This window comes from Mixophyes fleayi, chromosome 7, assembly GCF_038048845.1.
Source record: "Mixophyes fleayi isolate aMixFle1 chromosome 7, aMixFle1.hap1, whole genome shotgun sequence".
Taxonomy (NCBI): Eukaryota; Metazoa; Chordata; class Amphibia; order Anura; family Limnodynastidae; genus Mixophyes; species Mixophyes fleayi.
In genome coordinates this window covers 104,131,622-104,156,020 of record NC_134408.1, presented here as the reverse complement: position 1 = coordinate 104,156,020, position 24,399 = coordinate 104,131,622, and the positions used below count along the sequence as shown (strand labels likewise).

At 37.8% G+C, this 24,399-nt stretch overlaps 1 protein-coding gene across 3 annotated transcripts in view; it reads right to left on the bottom strand.

Moving 5' to 3' along the window:
- The window catches only part of PIKFYVE (phosphoinositide kinase, FYVE-type zinc finger containing), a 153,398-nt gene that overhangs the window by 34,876 nt on the left and 94,123 nt on the right, over positions 1 to 24,399 (bottom strand). For all 3 annotated transcript variants that reach the window (XM_075180242.1, XM_075180243.1, XM_075180245.1), the window contains 7 exons: positions 16,499 to 16,589; positions 14,110 to 14,167; positions 8,946 to 9,089; positions 8,063 to 8,183; positions 6,866 to 6,961; positions 6,343 to 6,426; positions 5,527 to 5,627 (listed from right to left, as the gene is read on the bottom strand). In XM_075180242.1, coding sequence (XP_075036343.1) covers positions 5,527 to 5,627; positions 6,343 to 6,426; positions 6,866 to 6,961; positions 8,063 to 8,183; positions 8,946 to 9,089; positions 14,110 to 14,167; positions 16,499 to 16,589 — 695 coding nt within the window. The remainder of the gene's footprint in view (positions 1 to 5,526; positions 5,628 to 6,342; positions 6,427 to 6,865; positions 6,962 to 8,062; positions 8,184 to 8,945; positions 9,090 to 14,109; positions 14,168 to 16,498; positions 16,590 to 24,399) is intronic.

Sequence of the window (24,399 nt, the reverse complement as noted above, 5' to 3'; positions counted from 1 at the left end):
CCGTCACCCATAACCACACACACAGATTTTTTTCAATGCTTGCATTGTGCCTAGATCAAACCAGGTGGTAACATATGGATTGTGATATTCAATCAATTATTTTTCATTTTGTAAGTGCATATATTAGTACATTCTAAGTCATTTTAGATTTCCTTACTATGGTCATTATCTGCTCTCTCACTTCAGAAAAAATCTAAATACTCCTCATACTCATTCTCCTTCCCAGGCAAACTTATCAGTATCTACCTTGAGTAACTCTTGATACAATCACTTTTTCAAAGACTCAATGGGAAGACTCGACAGGCAGTGAGGAAATGACATTCAGTGCAGCCTGGACTCTGTGCAACTCATGTGACACAAGTGGCTCCTACTCTTCCAAGCCATAGGAGATGACGTCTCTGAGGAAATGCGATGCATTCTTGTGCTGAGGTGAGGGGTTTCTGGGCAACCAGGAACACCCAAATGTGCAGGCAGTGGTGCAATCCGGTCCATCCCAATTTAGCACTGCACTAGCAGGCACCCCTTTGGTGCATAGCGGCTGTAGATGACCACAGTCGTGCCCTTCTGTGCAGAAGGAGGTAGGATCTTGCCTCTTGCACACCCAAAAACCATGCACACTAGGCTGCAGCTTAGTCAGCCTACTGGTTAATCAGGCGCTGCACTAGTTATTGGGAGTATAATCATATACTTATGCTGTAACATTGTTTTGCATACCTTTCTTCTCCAATTGTGTTTTCTCTTTCTGTTCGCCTTAAGTTTGTAAAAAAGTGGAAATAAAAAGCAGGATTTAAAAAAATAAATAAAAAGAGAGCAAATTAATATTGAAGATTCATCAAACCAGGCCACCCTTCTTCCATTGCTCCATGGACTAGTTCTGGCGCTCACATGCCCATTGCAGGGCTTATGGCGGTTGACAGGGGTCATTGAAGCTATTCTTAATTTTCAGAGATTCAATCTCATCAGGCTCAGTACCAAGGGATTGGCGAATAGCAGATGTGGTGCCGTTGTTTAAAAAGGGGACGAGATCACAACCAGAGAATTATAGACCTGTAAGCCTGACATCAATAGTGGGGAAACTACTGGAAGGTATTTTAAGGGACAGTATTCAGGATTACTTGGTACGCAATAAAATTATTAGTGGGAATCAACATGGATTTGTGAGGGATAGGTCATGTCAAACTAATCTAATTAGTTTCTACGAGGAAGTTAGTGGGAACTTAGACCAGGGCAGGACAGTAGATGTGGTCTACTTAGATTTTGCAAAGGCCTTTGATACAGTGCCACACAAGAGGTTGGTTTACAAAATAAGGGAACTGGGTCTAGAAATCAAAATTTGTACTTGGATCGAAAACTGGTTAGAGAATAGGGAACAGAGAGTTGTGATAAATGGAACATTTTCTAATTGGTCAAAGGTCTTAAGTGGAGTTCCTCAAGGTTCCGTGCTGGGACCACTCCTTTTTAATATATTTATTAATGACCTTGGTGATGGTTTAGAGAGTAAAGTTTCTATTTTTGCAGATGACACTAAACTCTGTAAGGTAATAAAATCAGAGCAAGATGTAGCTTCTCTACAGAGGGACTTAAATAAACTGGAGGATTGGGCGGCTAAATGGAATATGAGGTTTAACACAGATAAATGTAAGGTTATGCATTCAGGGATCAAAAACAAGAACGCAATCTATAAATTAAATGGAATTAATTTGGGAGAATCTATAATGGAAAAGGATTTGGGAGTGCTCGTAGACAGTAGACTTAGCAATAGTGCTCAATGTCAAGCAGCAGCTGCAAGGGCAAACAAAGTATTGGCATGCATAAAAAGGGGCATAGATGCAAGGGAAGACAGTGTAATTTTGCCACTGTATAAATCATTGGTAAGACCTCATCTTGAATATGCAGTACAGTTCTGGGCACCACTCTATAAAAAAGATAATTTGGAACTAGAAAGGGTTCAGAGAAGGGCGACAAAATTGATAAAGGGTATGGAGTCATTAAGTTATGAGGAAAGGTTAGCCAGTTTAGGCATGTTTACTTTAGAAAAGAGGCGTCTAAGGGGAGATATGATTACTATGTACAAATACATTAGGGGTCAATACAGAGAGCTTTCATGGGAACTTTTTACCCCAAGGACCATACACAGGACACGTGGTCATCCCCTAAGGTTAGAGGAGAGGAAATTTCACAACCAGCAAAGGAAGGGGTTCTTTACAGTAAGGGCAGTCAAGATATGGAATTCATTGCCAGGGAAGGTTGTGATGGCAGATTCAATAGATATGTTTAAGAAAGGGTTAGACAAATTTTTAGCGGAAAGGTGTATCCAGGGATACGACCGTTAATTTAAAATAAAGGATAGTAGTGGATATAGGGTAAAAATTGGATTGCAATATTGAGTCTGGGGGGATTTTCAAAATTGAAACAGATGGGCGGTTGCCTACTCCGGATTAATTTCAAATATAAGTGCAGGATCGCAGGAGATCCAAAATAGGTTGAACTTGATGGACTGGTGTCTTTTTTCAACCTCATCAACTATGTAACTATGTAACTATATGTAAGAATTGGCACACTATAGTGAATTCAGTAGAAAACACCTGAGGACCTACTAGACTCGCCTTTTTATTCCCTGCAGTAGCATCCAAAAATTAAACCTGCCCACATTAGGCGGCCTGCTCAATGTCCAAAAGCACATAAATGGAGAGCCCACTGTTCATTATCTGCCTGCTTAAAAAAAAAAAACTGAACCAAAGTTTTTATTGCAATACACACAAGAATCACAGGGACTGATTCCTTTGCCTAAACTTCTTTGAAAATAATGCTGTGTCAGGGAACTCTTTGATCATTTAGCTATACAGGTAATATTGTCAAATTGTTACAAGGTACACTGACAGGACAAAATTTTCAGCTGATTCAAGAGTTCCTAACTCAAAGTGACTGATGGGCAGAGAAGATTTTTTCGGCATCCGGAGACTATGCAGATAATAATCCTGACACACAGCCCCAATACCCGTAACGCTGGTGTCTTTTGTCAGGTCTTCCCAATTAAGTACTAAAAATTACGACTATTTCAGCAGATTTGTCGTGTAGTTCCTCCACCAATTCAATTTTTACTCCATCAACATATTGCAATTAATATACCTCTAGAGCAGATACAATATGGTCTTAAATGGCAACAATGTCCCTACAGGTAGCAACACTAACCCTTCTGGCAGAAAATCCCTTCACTGACACATGTGAATCTGCAGTTATAAATAAAAAGTAATCCTCTGCAACCGATTTTAAAAGGGTAGCAAGTCAACCATGGCAAAAGAAGCATTTAAAACATTGCCGATAACTGACTAAAATGAAGGGTCACGATGGAGACAAATCTAAAAGATGAACAGGAACAACCGCATGGTATCCATTACATAAAAAGGACACAAGTAATTTCTCCAGTTTTAAGGCATTTATCAAGAAAAGCATCTACTCCATTTTCAGTATGATATTTTGGTCAAATTTAGTATCCTCTATTTTGGGGTCCAGAACAAGGTTAGCACAGAGTATGCTGAACTTCTCACTTGCTCGCACAAGCACAATAATGGTTCTCTAACAGGTTGCTCACTGGATGAGGCCTAAATATTTTACCGAATGTCAACGAACCTGGGGCAGATGAAAATTCCCAGCTGACAAACCTGTGCATCCAAGAATTTGTTGTCGTAGTAACGTGATGCTTTAATCAATAAAGTTCAGGGTAAAAAAAGGAAATCTCAGATTCTTTAAAATTTTAAAAAACCTATTTTTAATTATTTTCCTTTAACATGTACTGTGGGAAGAAATAATTCACCAGTAAACACTTTATTCAATTATAGGCTGAAAAGAATCTTCCTGAAAAACATTATCTGCTACATACATGAAAACATAAAAGATTAAATAAATAATATAATATACACACACATACACTATATGAACAATAGTACTTGGCCACACCTGTTAATTATTGAATTGAGTTGTTTCAATCAGACCCATTGCCAGAGGTGTATAAAATCAAACACGTAGCCATGTAGTCTCCATTTGCAAACATTTGTGATACAAAATGGGCCATTCCGAAGAGCTCAGTGACTTTAAGCGTGGTACTGCGATAGGTTGTCACCTTTGCATTAAGCCGGTTCATGAAATTTCATCCCTGCTGGATATTCCACAATCAACTGTAAGTGAAATTATTAGAAAAATGGAAGCATTTAGGAACAGCAGCAACTCAGCCACGAAGTGGAAGACCACGTAAAATTACAGAGCAGGGTCAACGACTGCTAAGGCGCATGGTGCCAAAAAGTTGCCAACGCTTTGCTGATTCCATAGCTGAAGATTTCCTAACTTCTGGCATTCATTTTTTGAAAAAAAACTGTGCTGCGGGAGCTAAATGGAATGGGTTTCTATGCCAAACAGCTATATACAAACCTCACATCACCAAGAGCAAAGCCAAGCGTCGGATGAAGTAGTGCAAAGCACACAGACACTGGACTGTGGAGCAGTGAAAATGTGTTTTGTAGAGTGACTAAACATAATTCTCTGTTTGGCAGTCAGATGGGAGAGTCTGGGTTTGGCGGATGCCAGGAGAACGTTACCTGCCCAACTGCATGTATGGGGATGTTTTTTAGGGTTTGGCCTAGACCCTTTATCTCCAGTGAAGGGCAATCTTAATGCTTCAGCATACCAATTCATTTAGACAATGCTATGCTTCCAACTTTGTGGCAACAGTTTGGGGAAGGCCCTTTTCTATTTTAACATGACTGTGTACCCCAGTGCACAAAGCAAAAACTACAAAGACATGGTTGATGAGTTCAGTGTGGAAGAACTTGACTGGCCCGCACAGAGCCGTGAACTCAACCCCATCAAACACCTTTGGGATGAACTGGAACGGAGATTGCGAGCAAGGTTCTCTCGTTCAACATCAGTGAATGACCTCAAATACGCTACAGAATGAATGGGCACAAATTCCCACAGAAACATTCCAACATCTTGTGGAAAGTCTTCCAAGAAGAGTGGAAGCTGATATCACTGCAAAACGGGGACCAACTCTATATTAATGTATATGTATTTTAATAAAATGTCATTATAGTCCCTGTGTGATGATCAAGTGTCCGAAAACTTACACACACAATATTAATCTGGGCTCTTAAAAACCATAAGATCTACCGCTTGCTACCAATGCACTTTAAAACAAATTAAAAAAAATGATAGGCTAACAATTATCAGGCAAGGTGCTCCCTCCGGAAAGGGTGCTTTTTTTTTTTTTCTTTTTAATGGCCACAATTACTGTTAAAGAGTTATATTTAATATTTCATTCTCCGCTGGAAAAAAAACCCACTGACTTTTGTGCCTTAGTGAAGAAAGCAAAGAAAATCATTAGTCAGAGAAATGTATTACAAAAAGAAATGATAAGAGTCAAGTCTGGGAGCATAGGGAGGAAAACTGTTTTCCTACTGTTTGTTGACAATCAATGTACAAAAACACATTACAGCTCATTACAGTGTATATAAAGTAATATATCTAACTTACCGGCACTCTGAGGCTCTGATTCTGCTGTACGATTTGGCGGAGCCAAGCTGTTTTCTGCTACTCTGGATGGACTGCTAGTTTTTGGTCTGTTATCCATCATGCTACAAATAAAAAAAAACAAGAACAGTAGATATTATAAAATACATCCATGTTTTTATTTCAAAATACCAACATTTTAAGAAGTGTTTCCCTTTCAGTGTAGCTGGTTATGTGCTTAAAGAAGTTGTACACCCTCAGGGTTTTCAGTGCTGCCGACAATATTTGACAGCATTAGGAATAGTTTGAAGACAGTAAAATTCAGTGTTGTAAAGTGTAACATCTAATTGGTAGCAGGCTGGCACTTTGCATCTGTACAAGAACAAAGCTTCAGACCGCTTTCTTTAACATGTTACTGGTCACCTATAGTATGATACATTTTTAATATTCAAGCTATACTGTAAGAGTCTTGATAAGGAATCCTGGAGTAATTATGCCACAATTACCCTAACGTTTCATTATTTGTCTTTATGCGCTTATATTTCGAGAACATATGGCCTTCAGTGTAATGACCCTTACTTAAAAGTGAAATCTCAAATGGAAGTTGAGAAACACAATGCTGCTCTGCTAATGAGAAGTAATAATTGGTTCCACTGGGAATAACATGCGACTTTTTGTCTGTTCAGCAAAGATTCTACGGTTCTATAACCACATTTATACTTTGATAAATACTGCATTGAGGTATAGGAAGAAAAAAGAAACACTTGAGTCTCTGTACTGACATTATTAATGCTCATATTACCTGGGAAAAAAAACAACACACTAAAATAATGAACGTACTTGTTAGTCAGAGATCCTTCTTCTGGACAGTTCTTCAGAGAAACTGTTGACAAATCATCCAATGCAGTCTTGTACTCTTTACAACTTTAAAACATGGAAATAATGTGCTTTAAGACTAACGGAAAAAAAAACAATGGTCATAGAAACTTAATATTAGTGTTCAACCTGTTCCATAGAACTGGATAATATTGAAAATTGGCTCTTTGGACCTTTCAAGTATTGTTAAAAAGTAAACTATAGCCAAAAGGTTAGTTTTTTCGCTTTATTTTGCTATAAACAGAAATTACGGTAGCAAGTAGTTTGTTTTACACAAAACAAAATATTTCTGTATATTAACATTGATCAAAAAGTTATAAGTTTAATTTTACTTGAACCGCTAAGGTTAAATGAAATGTTGTCCAAATGAACACAGAAATAAAACAGACAAATTATAACAAAAGTTCAAACGCAAATATATTACAGCAAAAGGGGTCTATAAAGCAAGTAACTCTTCCAGCATTAAACAGATGAAAAACTAGGGTACCTGAGAGCAAATGCAATAATTGAACTAGGCTCCTTCTCACACACAGCTATAGGCACACGTTCATGCTCATACATTAGATAATGTTTATCTGGATCACTGCAGCAAAACAAGAAACAGAAAAAAACTTTTACGTGGTTATACATCAAATTAAAAGCATTTCAGACAAATATTGAGCCATTATCCTCTTGTAGAGAGAGAACATACATGTTTTCCAATAAGAAAGCAGGCAGTCTCACTGTGTCCTCAATCTCAATATTAATTTAAGACATATGAGGCTCAGAGCTAAAGAGTAGGGGTAAATGTAAAAAAAAGTTAAAATTAATGAAGTAGGTGATCCTAAACTGGTAGCAGGCAGGACTTTGACGTGACATTTTTTTTCCAAATGATTAATTATTGCAGAACTTCTTAAGAAACATGACGTAATACAAGAAAACTAAATCCCCACTGTTTTGTACAGTATGTAACATGAAGTCTGAAGTTAAAATGCATATAGAACTTTGGTCTAGTAGACGCAGTAGTAAATAAATAAATCATAAAAAGGTTAAGAGAACATATTTTCTAACTAAATTTTAGAAGCTCAAAACTATCACATCGAAATTTCTATATAATATATATATATATATATATATATATATGTGTGTTTTGCTCTTAAGATGTGTGACCTACTTATATTACATTGTTAAGCCTAGCCAAAAAGTGTAATCTACAATAGTGGTTATATCAGGCCATATAAAACATCTGTGTACTTTAAGAACATGCACATATTGGTTTAGCCACTAACAACCCTGTCCCTCACCAATCTGCCACACAACAGGATTCAGGATACATAACATGTTGCCCCATTCTGCCCCTAAGAGTTTTGATAATGGGCATCTTAATTTTAGAGCACATTGGGTGATTGAGGCAACGACAACCATTGAATCAGTTGCAATATTCCAAGTTCTCCTGTTTCATATGAAGGTTAGGGAAGACCTTGGGTGAGGGGTGTTACCAGCCAATTATTTTTGGCTGGACTTTTTTTTTTTTTTTTTTTTAAATAAAAAGAACCACATCACTAAACAGCAGCTCCAATAAAAAAAAACAAAAAAAAAACAGGTGGTCACTTTATCACCAGTTACAATTCTGAGTTTAGTTACAGTTGGCAACTAAACTTCATGGTGCACCTGTTCAATCCCTAATCATCATAAACATACTTACAAAGGGAGTGGAATAGGGTTGTAACTGTTTCCAGGAAGCAGGTTAGCGAATATAGCTTTCATTGTGGATTTCTCCTTCACCTGGCTGTCTGTTGACCCCAACAAATGCCCATCAAAAACATCTAAAATAGGACCAAATTAAATGTTATAATAGCCTTTAATGACCATGATTCTAAGTTTTAAAAGAAAGTAGTTTGAATACTGATTGCTACAAAGAATGGTTACTTGAGATGTGCATTTGAGGGGAATTAAAAAAAAAAAAGGGATTCAGCTATAAACAAGTAAATAAAAGTCATCTGTTTATATGAAACAAAATGGCTTTGTTTGTTTGATGCATCTTCATCAATTATTTATGAGGCAATGTTACCCCGAAGCACACATTATTTCAACGGTTGACAAGTGTGCACTGCAAGGCATCTGAAGGTATAGCGTTCCCTATTAAATGGCTCTCAAACGTTCCTTCAGCACATGAAAAAAATTAATTTTTACCACATTTAGTATTCAGTATGTGTGTTTTCTGTAGCCGACTGTTTTATAGTCTGCAGCTTAAGACAAGAATATGAATATGTATAAGAATGAATGGTGAAATTAATGCAGAATAAATAGAGTTATCTGGGACAACTCCCAACTAAATGAAGACATCTGTCCCTATTTATAATTAATGTGGATGTTCATGCATTTGTCTAGGACAATTTATTTGAGTATACCTAACCTTTAACTATGCAGAAATTTAAGACACGTTTCAAAATAATGTCTGTAAATGTAGTCTTTGCAACAGGCACATGAATATATCTTTAGTAAAATAACAAAAATATTTCCAGGGGCAATTGGATCACAAGACATTGAAATTCTGTTTAGGGAAGCAAATCGAATGACAAATATACCTTCACAGCTACTGGCAGTATCCATTTCTGTGGCATTGAAAGTACCGGTAAAAACCTGATCAGCAGCCAGCTCTGGAGGGCTTGGTATCTGCAGATGCGTAGAGCCAGTGGAGCTTTGAGAAAAAGTGGTCATGAACCGATCGTCTGGAACAAGGCATTCAAATAATTAAATATTTGGCATAACTTTCATTTGGGTTTACATATGTTACTTTTAAGTATATTATTCCTTCAGCACCATGTTCATAAGGCCAGTTACCCCCCTGAGGTTCAGAATATGCCCGCGACACCCCATGTCAAACGCAATCGCATTTAATATGCAGTGTGTAACCAGCACCTACACCTGTGATCAGGAAGGGGTTATTGGAGCACACTCCATTTGACACGAGTGTTAGACCAGTATGCAGTCTACAAGTCACTACACAATATGTGTCAATGACTCTTCCACAGAAAGAGAATGTAGAATGGCCTTCAAAATAAATGGCTTATGTATAAACAAAATCCTGCTGAGTCAAACATTGACCTCTGCAATGTTTGACAAGATAAGCGTTGATATAATCCTTCTACTTAATGTTCATCAATACACCCCAGGATATTCTTTGTATTTGAGCTTTTTATTCCAGTGAATAGCAGAACCAGGATTATATTGCAACACAGGTCAATAAAACCAATCACAAAACACTAAGTATATTAAAAGGATAAGCATTAAACCCTCACAGCCAGGGGCATATGACAAGCAAAATCAACCCTATTCCTACAGCTCCAAAATAGTTATTATCATCATTTATTTATATAGTGCCAACATATTATACAGAGCTGTACATTGGAGCTTACAGTCTAAATTCCCTACCACAAAGAAACACTAGGGTACAATTTTGTCAGTTGCCAATTAACCCATGTTTTTGGACTGTGTTAGGGAACCAGAGTAAGCTGGACAAAAATCCATGCAAACACACGGACATACAAAACATACAAATAGCATAACTAGAAATGTTGTCAATGTATAGGCAAAGTAATGGCTCTTTGACAAAAGTGTGTCTCAATACCTTTTAAGTAGAGTTATTTAACACAAAAACAAAATGGAGAAGGTGAACAGAGGAGAAACAGATGGCGAACAGAGGAAAGATAGATGTTCACATAAAAGATAAATGATCTCAGTAGAAAGTGGAGATGCTCAGGCTGGGTTCTCGAGAACCGAACACAGATACGAGTACAGAGTCGAGCCGGCTCGGTACTTTCGCGCGCCTTCGGAATTGGATCTCGCAAGTTTTGGATTCTATAAGTACCGCCCTCCACGGCGATCCAGCACCATTTCACAGAAGGGGTAGCACAGTTCTTGGCAGTCTCTAGAGCAGTTGGGCAGCAACATAGGTAGAAAAGAAAGAGAAGGGATAGCAGTGTTCTTCAAAGTCTCCAGTGACGTTCAGGAGAGCTCCATTGCCAATTGTCATGGCTGAAATACAAATAATAGGGCTGGCAGGCTTGGTCTTCTGAATTTGCAGTCCAAATGCACGGTTTCATATAGATAAACAAAGAGGAGAGCTCCATTGCTAATTGTCATTGCTGAAATAGAAATAATAGGGATGGCAGTCTTGGTGTAAATCTGCAGCTACATTTTACTGTACCATAGCTCACTCAGAAAACAGGAGCGGTGGCAGGATACACTGTTGAAACCGTAATTGTAATAGGGCTGCCAGTGTTCTTAAAAAGTGTCCAGTGGCATTCTACTGTGCCATAGCTCATACAGAAACAGGAGGGGTGGCATTGTTCTTGTCACTCTCCAGTCTTAGTCATGATGATACTAATCCCTCTACCTTATGTGCTAAAGTCTATGTTCAAATGCATAGTGGTTTTAAGGTCAGGGAAACAAAAATGTAAATAAAAAGCTAGTACTTTTGTAAAGAAAAAAATGGCCTTCCTCATGGAATTTGTAGTTCATTTTACGGAAGAGCTGTCACGATACTTGGACAATTCTTTTAGACCAGACCAAATGTCAAAATGTTGTGCCGACTCATCTGCATCACCACTGGGTGTCTTGGGAAAGCTAAATTTTTTCCTAGCAGCAATTTCCAGAGAAGCTGAAGGAGGAGATGTCATTGTGTCATGTACCACTTGAACTGTCAGTTTGCTGACCAGGAGCTCATTGCATCTCTTGAGATCTGGGTCAGTTAGAAAGAAAAAAAAAAAAAAAACAACATAGCTCTTCAACCTAGGATTAAGCACAGTTGCCAAAATGTCATGATCCGATTTTAAGATGTTGATAATTCTTGGATCCTGGCAAACTGAATAAAGTACTTAATCTACAAGACCAACATAATTAGCGGAATTGCTTGGTTTCATTTCCTCCTTCAATTTCTCTTGCTGCTTTTCAAAAGGTCTAATTAGGGGAATCACCTGACTCAAGCTAACAGTGTCTGCACTCTCTTTACAGGTGACTACTTTGAGTGGTTTCAGCACCTTGCACAACACGGAAGGTATTCTCCAGTACGATGGACTAAAGTACATTCCCCCTAAATTCTATTCTTCTTGCAGCTACTGCATTCTCCTACATGCTTCTGCAGAATCCCAAAAATTACCATAAATATTTTGGGACACAGACAGCATCTCCTGCATGTCATTGTCATTTTTTAAAAAGTTCTGTACCACGAAGTTGATTGTGCGAGCAAAAAACAGGAAATGTGATGGTGGAATCCCCCCTGCTGTAATGCTCTAACAATATTGGTGGCGTTATCATAAATCACATATCCTCAGGAGACTCCAAGCAGGATAAGCGATGCTGCAATGACATCTCTTTTTTTTCAGCGGTATTCCCTGACCTGCGCCTTGTCTCGTCTCTGATAACCACCTCTCACTCCCGCCTTCAACACTTCTCCCATGCTGCTCCCCACTTATGAAATAGCCTACCATGCTCAATCGGATTTTCCCACAGCCTTCAAACTTTTAGATGCTCTTTGAAATCCCATCTCTTTTTTTTTTTTTTTTTTTTTTTTTTAGAGGTGACCTTATCCTTGATAACACTATTCACACTAATGCACCATCACAACTATCCCAATATCCACTCTGAACCACACTCGCTCCTCTTGTTTCAGCTCTGCCCTTTGTTTTCATGTCTCCATTCATTTTGTCCGACTTGTCTGTTCTTGTTTTACATATGTCTTGTTTTATGTATGTCCTTGTCTTCCCTACTGTACAGCGCTGTGGAGCCTTACAAATCTACAATAATAATAATAATAAACATAATAATAATAATCCTCTTAGTGAAGCAGATGATACACAGAGTAGCCTGCCTCTGAAAAATGTGACGTTCTTGGGTACATGCTGCTGCTGTCCCTGCTGCTGAAGGTGAATCACCAACCTAGTGGGCTGTCGCAATCATACAATCTTTAGTTTACCCAGTTCCGCTTGTCCACATATCTGTGGTTAAGTGTACAGTGGATAGAATGGCATTTTGTATCCCAATAATGAAATTTTTACAAACCTTCTGGTAGAAGTGAGGAATAGCTTTTCTAGTAAAATGGTGTCATGATTTAATTTGGTAACAGGGACAGAAGACCTCAAGTAACTGTCTACAACCAGCTGCATCAATAGTGGATATTGGACATTTAATACTAGCATAGTCGTCATGGCGACTGTGATCCGCTTTGCGACTGGGCGACAGCTTTCATACTTGCTTCCTCTTGCAAAGGATTGTTTAACAGTCAATTGTTGTAAACTACTAGTAGTCTTCCTCTTGGTCTGCTTCTGGGATGAAGACCCACCTCCAGCAGCAGCAGCAGTTGGGCTAACACTCAAGGATTCTTCTGAGGAGTCCTGGATAGGGGAGGAGTCATCTTGCCTTAGAAACTTGGATGCAAGACTAACTCCGATCACTTGTGAGGATGTTGATGATAAAGGTGTTGTGGGTGTAGATTGCGGGTGCTGGGATCTAGCTGAGAGAAGGGAGGTAGCCGATGCTGGACTACTTGTTATTTTTTAGCATAGGTTTCTGATTTTCACAAAAGCTTTCCATGAACTCGCTTCAAATGGCCTAACATGGATGAGGTTCCTAAGTGATTAAGGTGCCTACCTCTACTGACTGTGGCTTTACAATGCTACAAATGGCTAGACAACTGTTGTCAGGATTTGGGTAAAAATAATTCCACATATAAGAGGTAGATTTTTTGGTCTTATGCCCAGACATGACAATGGCCTTCTTATCACTGGCAAGAACTGCTGCAGTCTTTGCTTGAAAGTGTATGAAAATAATATTGTGACCTGTGAGGTGGTCAAAATTGACTGCAAATGACTTCAAATTAGTGTTATTGAGGTTAATTTTGCTTTTTTTTCCCCCTACATTATTATTATGTGATTTTATATAAAAAAATAAATAAATATATATATACATAGGGATTTTAGAATAAAAACCCGGATCCAAAACCAAAACAACTCACACAAGGGCGGTTTTGCTAAAAACCAAAACACGAAGATAATCCAGATCCAAAAGCAAAACCAGAACACAGGGGTCAGTGAACATCTCTAGTAGAGAGTTGAAGATATAGTGTACAATAGGAATGCGGAAAATAGGATATACTCTGTTTTTTGAAATCTGCTGATAATAGTCATACAGCAAAATCACACTTTTTCTCCACTAAATATATTACTTAAATATCTAACAGTCTATATACTAGCACTATTATATATGCATTAACAACTAATAGCCACTAACCTGTCTAAACTCTCTGGCAGATTGAAATCAAAACCAATTGATCAGCAAACTATTCTAGCTGACTAATCTCTACAGAACTGCTTTAAAATAATCACAACTATTCCATTGTTTTGTTTCCTCTGTCCCTCTTTCACCCCGAATACTATTTTCAGAGCACATCCCTGCAGTAAACATCCTCCCTATACACTGCCTGTTCTAAAATGATTCATGAGAAAGCGAGGGAGATATATTATAAATATAATATAATATTGCGAGTAATGATGCTTTGCCTTGTTTTGAAACCTAAATTGGCACGTGAAAGTCATGACTGTTTCACTCAGAACCCCAAATCTTAGATCTGTCCGATTTCTCAGTTTCCGAAATGCATATATCTCTAAAATTTTATTATTTTTACATATATGTATACACACACACACACACACGTTAAACTTTAGGAAAAAGTGTAAAAAGAAGCTGACAAACCTCTGTCCCCATTCGGTGCAGGAGAGGGATTACGTGGAGAAGCATCCATACCACTTCCCTAGACATCAAATCGACAAAGATGCGTTAGCCGTTATCTAACATATAGTAGGATATCATCATCATCACCATTTATTTATATAGCGCCACTGATTCTGCAGCGCTGCACAGAGAACTCATTCACATCAGTCCCTGCCCCATTGGAGCTTACAGTCTAAATTCCCTAACATATACTCGCACACACACAGACAGAGAGAGGGAGAGAGAGACTAGGGCCAATTTTTGATAGCAGCCAATTAACCTACTAGTATATTTTTGGAGTGTGGGAGGAAACCGGAGCACCCGGAAGAAACCCACGCAAACACAGGGAGAACATACAAACTCCTCACAGATAAGGCCATGGTCGGGAATTGAACTCATGACCCCAGCACTGTGAGACAGAAGTGCTAACCACTTCACCACCGTGCTGCCCACAGTGTAGTCAATAGAAGTGGTTTAAAAGCACATGAGTTGGTACTATAATTGGCCCAGGCATCATGGAGAATACATTCTCCACACAAGAGAGTGAATTACAGTTTTCAGAAAGTAGAGGAAGAGAATAATTGGATTCTCCCATAGAGTTTCAGTGTCAATACACCTTATCTAGCCCATTAGGGTTTGAATTTAAGGCACAATAACACATTCTTGTTGAGGACAGGGCTTGGGTGAGGAGTATCATCCTTTAATCACTTGGTATAACTGTTGCAACACTTAATTTAGATTATTGCTTTCTCCCTCTATTCTTGCTATGCTTTTAAATCATCTCTTAATTTAGTTCTCTCCTTATGGTCACCTATGCTGTTCCCTTAAATGTCTCCTCAGTTTAATTATAGATCTGCTTGTTCTGTCTGTCTCTCTCACTTATATTATATTTTTTCTATTCGCTCATGCTATCAATTCATCTCCCCCCCCCCCCCCTTATGATCTTATACTGTCTCTTTGTTTGCTTCTTGAACCTTCACTATTACAACTTCCCTCACCAATGTGCTATTTATTCTCTCTGTTCACCTCTATAGCTTCTCACCTGATCTGTCGTACTTTCTGCTTTTTGTACGTTATCCAGTTGTCTCACGTTGTCCCCTTTTACTTCTTTTCCTCAACGCAGGCTCTAATACGGCTATCACTTATGTCCTACTCATTCACTTTTTTCTTCTAGTGTTTATAGCGCTCAAATTGTTCTGTGCCGACACACTGAAGTGAATGGGGAATGTGTATCCTGTCATGTGGGAACACTCACACTGCATGTAGAATTTTCCGGGCAAAAGCACTCCCACATCACTCTTGAGTTAGCTTCCCCGATGATTTTAATGTATCAAGCAAGGTGCAATTTTTTTAACACTATAAAACGCTAGCACCTTTTGTTCCAGGTAAAAAAAAGTGCTATCGTTCAAAACACCTGCATGACACCACCCTTAACTTGTAAGTCCATAGAAAAGAGCTGAACAGATACATTTCTAACTAGTAAAACCTGTGGAAATACTAGAGAAGGTTTTGAAATGTGTTATATTAAGATAAAATACAAACATTCTTGACAGGAAATACATAATATATGAAGTGAAAAATAAAAATTTGAAACAGAAGTACCTTTATGCTTACAAATATGAATTCGTACATAAATAAAAGAGGATCTCTGGCTACGCAATCTATACATAGCAGACTTCCAGTGCTGCCTTTCTGTCACTCAAATAGAAACTATACCTGTCAAAATGATTCCGTGGAACAAGGCTGAAGAATAACCATATTAAATAAATGGAGACAGTCATTATAAATGTTATGAACAGGCTTTTATACCAAGCTTGCTTCTAGCCGTGTAAGGCTGGGTACACACTACAGGTTATTCCCCCTATCGTGCCAATCACACGATAATCAACTGTTTGGTCCCATATTGCATACTGTCTATGCTCCCACAATCATGTTTCATTATTCCAAAGCACAACATAGTTTCATTTGCTTTTATAAAACTAAAAATCTCTATAAAACGATGGAACGATGTTGGGCAAATTCTGAAGTATGTATGCACTCACAACCAGCAGTGTAGGCTGATCTCCATAGAGTTTACAGAGTCACAATCATCTCAGCAGATTGTTATGACAGATTAAGAGCACAGACCTGAAGGGAAATCTTGTAAAACGTGTATAGTGTGTACACATGATTCGGCAAACTGATCGGGACTTTCAGTCGTTGGTAAAATAATTAACAATAGCGCATCAGTAAATATTTTCTATAGTGTGTACCCAGCCTAAGAATTTAAACCTGTTAGCATTGTGGGCTAGTAAAGATTTGTTTTTAAGTATAGTCTAAATGCAAAGCAAAATCTATTTTAGCTGTGTTTTATTAGAAATAGATGTATTACCTTATTTTCTTCACCTTGCCTCATTCTCCCAGGACTAGCAGGCACTGATGGTCTTTTGCGTCCCTTTTCTTGCTGAAAAAGCTCTTGCAATCTGTATATTAAAAATGTATTTATTATGGTTTGGGTTCATGAACAATCAATATAATTAATCAGAACCAATGAATATAAGCACTTTATGTAACAGATATTTATGCACTTAAATAACAGAAGATCATTATTGCTCAAATGTAAAATAGTGTGTACAGAGAAAAAAAAAACAAGCTTTACTGTTATATGTGCCAGCTTATATACTTAAAAAACAAGGTGACTTTAAAGAGCAGCACTGTAGATGTTTCATTTGTGTACATCTCCTAGTACTAGCACAAAGTAGGCCAGGTTTGCGCCTAGTCTGAAAATGATGTAAGTGCGGATTTCTTCAGGATATTATATGTATATAAAAGCTTTTAGCATCAACCAGCAATACAACAATATTATGCACAACTCTCTCAGTAAGTTGAAATGGGAGATGTGGGGATATCGGAAGAGGATGATTGGTAGGAGGCACCAAGCCGATTTCTTATTACCCTTAACATCTAATCCAACTGTATACAAGGAATACAATTTTTTTCATGAAACAAATGGGTGTGCCAACCATTTATTTACAAGACAGTATTCAAAGTTAAAAAAAAACTGATAACCTGGCATCAGGCCTCCCATTCACCTCTTACCATGACTTAATAATGATAAATATACTACTCTGCTCCAAAAGAAACGCACTCTTAATTTTGGAAGTGCTGGCTGGATTGTTTACTGGCACCTAACACTCATTGCCCTTTAGTATGTATTCCATCTAGCAATCTCAATGTTACAGAGAGGAACTGGTGGTACCAGACCTATGAAAATACATACATTGCCGCTTTGTTATATTGGTAATACACAAATGTGCCTGTACTCAAACTGTGGCTTCATCTTCTACTCTTTTGATTCAAGATTTAGATTTGTCCTAACTTGAAAGTGCTTATGTGGTAAAAGGCAACTCCTGGACATGTATGCGTCAACTGATGCATTCTATTTAGCTGTAATGCAGCACTTTTTGCCTTGGATGTATTATCGTGGTGTGTGCACATGTACTATCATACAATTTTGTTGCTGTACTGAGCTACAGTGTTTGCTAAATGAACTGAAACTACCAGCATAAAAAAGGGTTGGGGAGAAGTGAGGGAATTTCAAGAAATGTGAATAGATCTTCTGGACGTGTGTGCTCCTGTTTTCACAACCGATAAAGCATGAAAACCATTCAAAATGATGCAGAAATGTCAAATATAGTTCATATAAAAATGTCATTATTGGTCACAGAAGAAAAATGTGAGGTGCTGTAGAGACATTCTTGTCTCATTAGAGATCTCTCAGCAAGACAGCAAGTGGAACGTAAATTCTATGAAAGGAGCATAGTTAGTTTCTCTCCTGAGCATGCGCCACTCAGAAGAGGCTCTTTTCAGAACAGAGCAGGGTTGTAGCCTCGGCAGGTGATGTGGGGACACATCAGAAGGGAATGGGAACCGGCATCCAGGGCCCTAAAGAGGCCGCAATCACCTGCACCCACAGATGTTCCGCTACTGGCTTTAGCAAACTTAAGGTTAAACTGTTGTACTTTTTCACACAAATTATGGGACCATTGTGTTATAATGTAAGGCGCAATCTAATTTGGAAACCAATTTTTACAGTAAATACAGTTCTATTGAATTCTATCGGCTCGTTTTGCCAACTTGAAAATAATGGCATCATTTAAACATTAGTAGTATCCCATGAAAATACAAATCCCACTTTTTCAGTATTATTTCTGAACTGCACTATGTGTTGCACCACTGACATCTAGTGATTCAAACTGAAACTGCAGTTAGGTAATTGATTAAAGAGAAATGGTACACACTCAACAACAAAAATATCCAAAATAAAGCTTATGGGAAAATATAGTAATCTAGTTAGATTTGTTTAGCAGTTTAAAATCAATCAAAATTGTGAACTCATTAATCGAGCTCTCCATTCTAGTAACTCGCAACTTCTTCCTTAAATGAGTTTACTCTAAATATCATAGCTTTCTCCATTCATTTCAATGAAGATGTGCACATTTAGAAACCCCATTGAAATAAATGAGTTCCACAGCACTGTTAACAGATTTTTTTCACACTTCGATCACACATCAATAGAGACAAGTTGAATGTCTATTGAAGTAGGCAGTCCCAATCACAATGGTGGGGAAACGCTTATGATTGGCTGGTGGCTATAGGAAAGCCCTGGGACTTTCTGATATGATTATTTAGTGGCCAGCAGCACCAGTATGCAGTCACTTCTCTTTTTCTTTCCCTCATTAGACTACCACAGAAAAGGACTCAAGAAACAAAGTTTATTTTCTTAAATATTTAACAATTTAAACTTGTAAACAATGGGTTTTGGAGTGTTTTATTCATTTAAAAAATATAAAAATAATAACGGTGTTTTTTGCAAAAATATTTTTAGTATTTTAGTGTAATTGATTTTTTATTTTATTTTTTTAAATCTCTTCTCCCCCACAGAGATACTGGGACTACTTGACGGATTTAGGAAGGAATTGGGTTACCAAAGTTTTAAATGATTTATTTACTAGCTGAGCATTACAATTTATTTAAATGGTCCATTCATTTCAATAGAGTTTATTTAACATATAGAAATCCTATTGAAATGAATATGAAGAGCTACGCCCATTCATAAGATTGAGTTTTGGAGGGGTTTTTTTTGTTGATTGTTTTTGTTTTATTTCCAATTTTACTTATCTAACTGGTTTAGGGTTAAGAAGAAAAAAAAAAAAAAAAAAAAGGCTGAAGCCTGCGAGTCCATTTTTTAAATTCTCATGAACAGTCGTTTGCATTGAAAAATATCGAATGGGAAATATTGTAGAGATTGAAGTTTCCCAATGCCTGCCAATTTCCCTCGCAGTCTGAAAAAATTATGATTTCTATGGTGACATCCCCTTAACAGATTTTCCACTTTATGTGTAGAAACAAAAGGAGGGGACATAGAGTTGGATTATACATACAAAAACCTGAGAAACAATGGCATTTCTGAGACCCAATTCATTTTGAAAGTGTTCTATGGTGGAATGCCTGTTAGTGAAGACAAAACACACACAGAGGTGGATCACCTCACACAAGCTGTTTGTTTTGTTCCAAAGTAAAACTTTTGTAAGGAATATCCAACTTTTTTTAAAGGAATATTTGCAGTCATGTCAGCAGAGCGCAATAAGCACAAACTCCTGTATACATTATATATCTTTAATGCATGTTTGAGTCTTCCCCCACCTCAAAGCATTTTCCAGTGATCCCACTGGCCACTTAATACCTCTAGATCCTGGTCCAAGAAATAAATAAATCAAGCCGCGGCTGCAGGTGGCCTATTTACCATCAGGGAGCCTCAAACTCTCCTGCCCCAACTCTGCCCAGCAAGCTTGGCTTCCCCACTCTAACCCCAGAGTTATAGTGCAGTTTTGAGTGGCTTAAATGACAACTTCCTATAGGAGCAAATTGAAACTTAGCCCAAATACAGTAGGTTACATAGGTCATACCAATAATCACCATGAATACAATATAATTTATCTACCGCTAAACTTTCACTAGAATCTGACTCATAATTTGTGGAGTAACAAGTGAACCAGACACAAATTTATTCTTCTCTGCAATCTAGATTTAAATTCATATTAATTTTAGTGGTTTCCCCCTATCCCGGGGGGAGTGGGGGCAAATTCACCAATATTTAAATATCTACCTGCATCAAAAGCTTACTGGGATGCAGAGTGTATCTTGTTAATGATTAGTCAAGACAGTTGCAGCATCTCCTAACCAAGCTGCAACCTGGAAACGGATTTTAAAACCTTATGGGCTCTAGCCAACTGGCTGTAGTGCTACTGAGCCTTTAGGCCCTGTCAGCTACAGAAGAGGCATTGTTGTTCAAGATCTCGTTGACTATAAGAAAGAAGCATATAGACAGTTGAATGATACTTCTATCTATAGAGTCCTTGCAACACTCCCACCTCAGAGTTTCGAAAAGAAATTAAAATAATACAGCATTTAGTAAGCGGGTTCATACAAAAGAAGAATACAAGTTTCTGTTTCCTCCACATCCAGCTATGCCAATCTATCATCACTTGGAAACATTACACAAGAGCACAGTTACACCTCCAGATAGACCCATTATATCGGGCATTGGGTCTCTCGAGTCATCACTTTCTTTTTACATTGACAATTTTTACAGTCACGTGTGGTGAAACTTAAGTCTTATATTCATGAATCAACATTTCTTTTGAATTTACTTAGTGAGGTAGAATGGAAGAAACATTATGCCTTCCTTACTCTCGATGTGGAATCTATATATAGCAATATACCACATGACAGAGGTATGAAGATAATAGAGAAAATACTACTAAGAGATCTGCATATGTCTGAGAACCACCAAGGGTTAATTGTGAAATCCATTCAGTTCATCTTATATTGTTATTTTATGTTTGACCACAAATACTTTTCGCAGGTAATGGGAACAGCCATGGGGACTCTGTTCGCCCTGAATTATGCGAACCTATACATGGGTGGATTTGAGAAAACCCATGTGTGGGGGGTGAGTTTAGTGCTGACCTGGTCCTCTATGGCCGATATATAGACGAGGTAGTGATACAGTAGGTATACAATACAAGGTGGTGATAGGTATAAAAAAAAAATTGTGAACATAGAAGATTTTCTGGATACATCCGTTAAATTCACTGAGTCCAGGAGGACTAACTGAAGTACCGTATTAGAATTAAATTAAGTACTCTCCTGAAAAATGTCTACAGGCTGCAAAATAACTATATTTTTAGGATTTTTTACGTTTTGTTTTTGTTCTATATATTATAGTCCTTTTTGGGGTTTAGTCTCCATTGTATAGTTGTAATGAAATAAATTTGTTAGATAATCAATAGTGCTGTTTGACTATTTAGTATTTATTTGCTTTTATTGTATATGGATATTATTGGTTTATATCATTATTTTACTGAGGTCGATTTAAGTGTGGACTTTAGGGTAGAGAAGGAGATGAACTTTTCTCGTTTGTGAACAAAAGGTTGAATTAAGATCGTTAGGATCACAGATCTATTGGTTTATTAATCGCATTCTTTTTATAATATATCCATAGGATGTTGATAATACAAAAGTATATATTTTTTTATATGCCACCGATTCAGTAAGAAAAGATTATGTATTCAGATTATGATGAGATCGTGAAATGCTATTAATTTTAGTAAAGATTTTGTGTGTGAAATATATATTTTGTAAATATTGATAATCAATGGAGGCAGACCTTTAAAAAGGGTGCAGATAAAAGTCTATATAACTCTGATGAAATCATAAGAATACGAAGAAATGTGTAAGATTAATGACACTTACGGACATCTAAAGCTACCATATCCTACACACATAGCCTGTTATTGGATTGTGTTTCACACCACCCTTAAAAATCCGGTGCACCTATAGCAATCTGGAGCACAGAGAGAAGTGACAATTGGTGCTATTAGACAGCTAACAACTTGGACACACTGCAGGTTGGAACTAGAGAGCAAAGCCTGGGAGATACAAATCCCCTAGTCATTCTGACAGGGAGCAGTATAGTAGCCTCTATTCTAGTGCCATTCAATTGCTTATTTGCGGCTTATCTCCGTTGACATACTGTTTACTGCAATCATAACATACAGGGGGTACATATTATCCTTCCGACTGGATTAGGTATGAATTTAATTCCTTTTACACAAGGATATTTTATGCCTATTATGACAGTCTGATAGTCTTATATGAAACAACTCACAGTATCTGACTAACTATATTAAACCATATGGCCCTTGCCAACAAGGCATTCATATCAGCTTTCCTCTCAGAAACAAGAGATAGCAGATGAGCCATTCAGGACGATGTTCAAAAAGCTGTAGTGGGTCTGAAAGTCAAGGCCACTGAATTAAGCACCTGTGCTGTCCCTTAAGAGAAAACAATAAGAGATAATCCATAATTAACAATCTTCAGTGCAGGACATCTAGAAGCTACAAATGATTTCCTATTACTGGCTGACAAGCAGGACGATCTGGACAAGAGAGGTCGGGAAAATAACTTAGGCATTTGCAACATCCTGGAAGCGATCAAGATGTCTCACCTATAAAAGTACCGTCTTCGCCAGATACTAGCACCTTCAAAAATGTATGACATGTTCGTCTTTGACAGGGCAAACCAGGTCCTCTGTCATAGTACTCTTCCTCCCAGAGAGATATCATCATCATCATCATCATCATTTATATAGCGCCACACGTTGTGAATAACTGTTTATCAGCCTCCTAAAGTTATCCTTACAGGAGGACTGTACAAACTGGCAAGTATAACTCTCACCAACCACAATGGTGACCCAGTTTGGTCTGCCAAGTTTCTACAATGAAATAGTAGAATTCAGATATGCCTATAACCACGTCTGTCTCTTCTAAAATCAGGCCCTTGAGGCCAGGATTATCACACCAAAAGGCAGGAAAGACCATACTAACTGCAGCCACTACATACCCATCTCACTGTTGAATGCGGACATTAAGATTTATGCCAAATACAGCTGAACACAATCTTACCCCAACTGGGTCATTATGACCAAGTTGGCTACGTACTCAGATGTCAGACACGTAACAAAGCATAAAAACTCTATCAGTATGGTTATTTTCATAGGGGTATACAAACACTACATTACAATTCAGAGTATAAGTAAAATATATCTGTTCAGATACCCTTGATATAATACATGACACTACACAGCGGTGCTCTCGCTCACATCTGATCTATGCACTAACTATTGAACTCCTGGCAGCCCAGACAACTCTCTGTGGACATCAACATAAGGATCAATTAGCTAGAAGTTAAATTATTCCAAGGGAAGCCCTTCTCCTCCTTGTGTCAACCACACCTTCCTAGCACTTCTACATGCCAACTTCACATTTTCTTCTAATCACAGTAAGCTAAAATACCCAGGAACAAACATCACTCGTCGATCTGTGTACCTGAATCAACACCAGCCAAGGTACACATGGTTCACACAATTTGTTTGGAAGAACAAAACTTCTAGAACAAGCACTCTAACCTTTGATTGCCAATTACTATTGGGGGAAATGGATTTGCAGACATTAGCCTATGTTAGCTACCCTCTTATCAGAGTCAGATGGTAGAATGGTTTGCCTCTTAAGCAAACCTTAAGGTGGATTAAATTAAAGACATTCTTTTGTGAAATTATTATATAAATAAGTTGATATTAGTCCTTTCTTATGCTGTCATCAAATGTTCCTGTCAGATATTAGATTACAGTAAGCTCCACTTCAATCTCTCTTACCTTTCCTAACCCCACTCCTCTAATTGACAAGCTTAGATTAACTCTGGGTCGGGCATTTGATGAACTCCCTTACAATTTCCAGACACATCTCAATTTGAGGCAAATTGTCTTCACATGTTTAACAAAAAGCATGATCTCAGACATTTATAAATCTACTCTTTATGGCCAAGTAATCCTCTATTTCTAAACATAAGGTTAATTTGGAGGTGGATCTGGACAAACCACCAGAGGAGAAAGGCTGGGTCACAATTTGTGAAAAAATTACATTGATTTCACCGGCTATGGAAAAGATCATGGCTTAAATGAGAGGTCTCACAAATTCACTCAAACGTGGTACTTGTGGTACTCTATAACAAACCCACTTCTCAGAAAAACTCCCCCAGGGCTTTCAGCCTACTGATATAACAGCCAACAATTAACATTTGACTCAATTTCTATCAACCACAGAAAGGCACCAAACCACACGAGCTCCAAAATTCATGCCCCACCCATTTCCCCCTAACCATCATATCTGT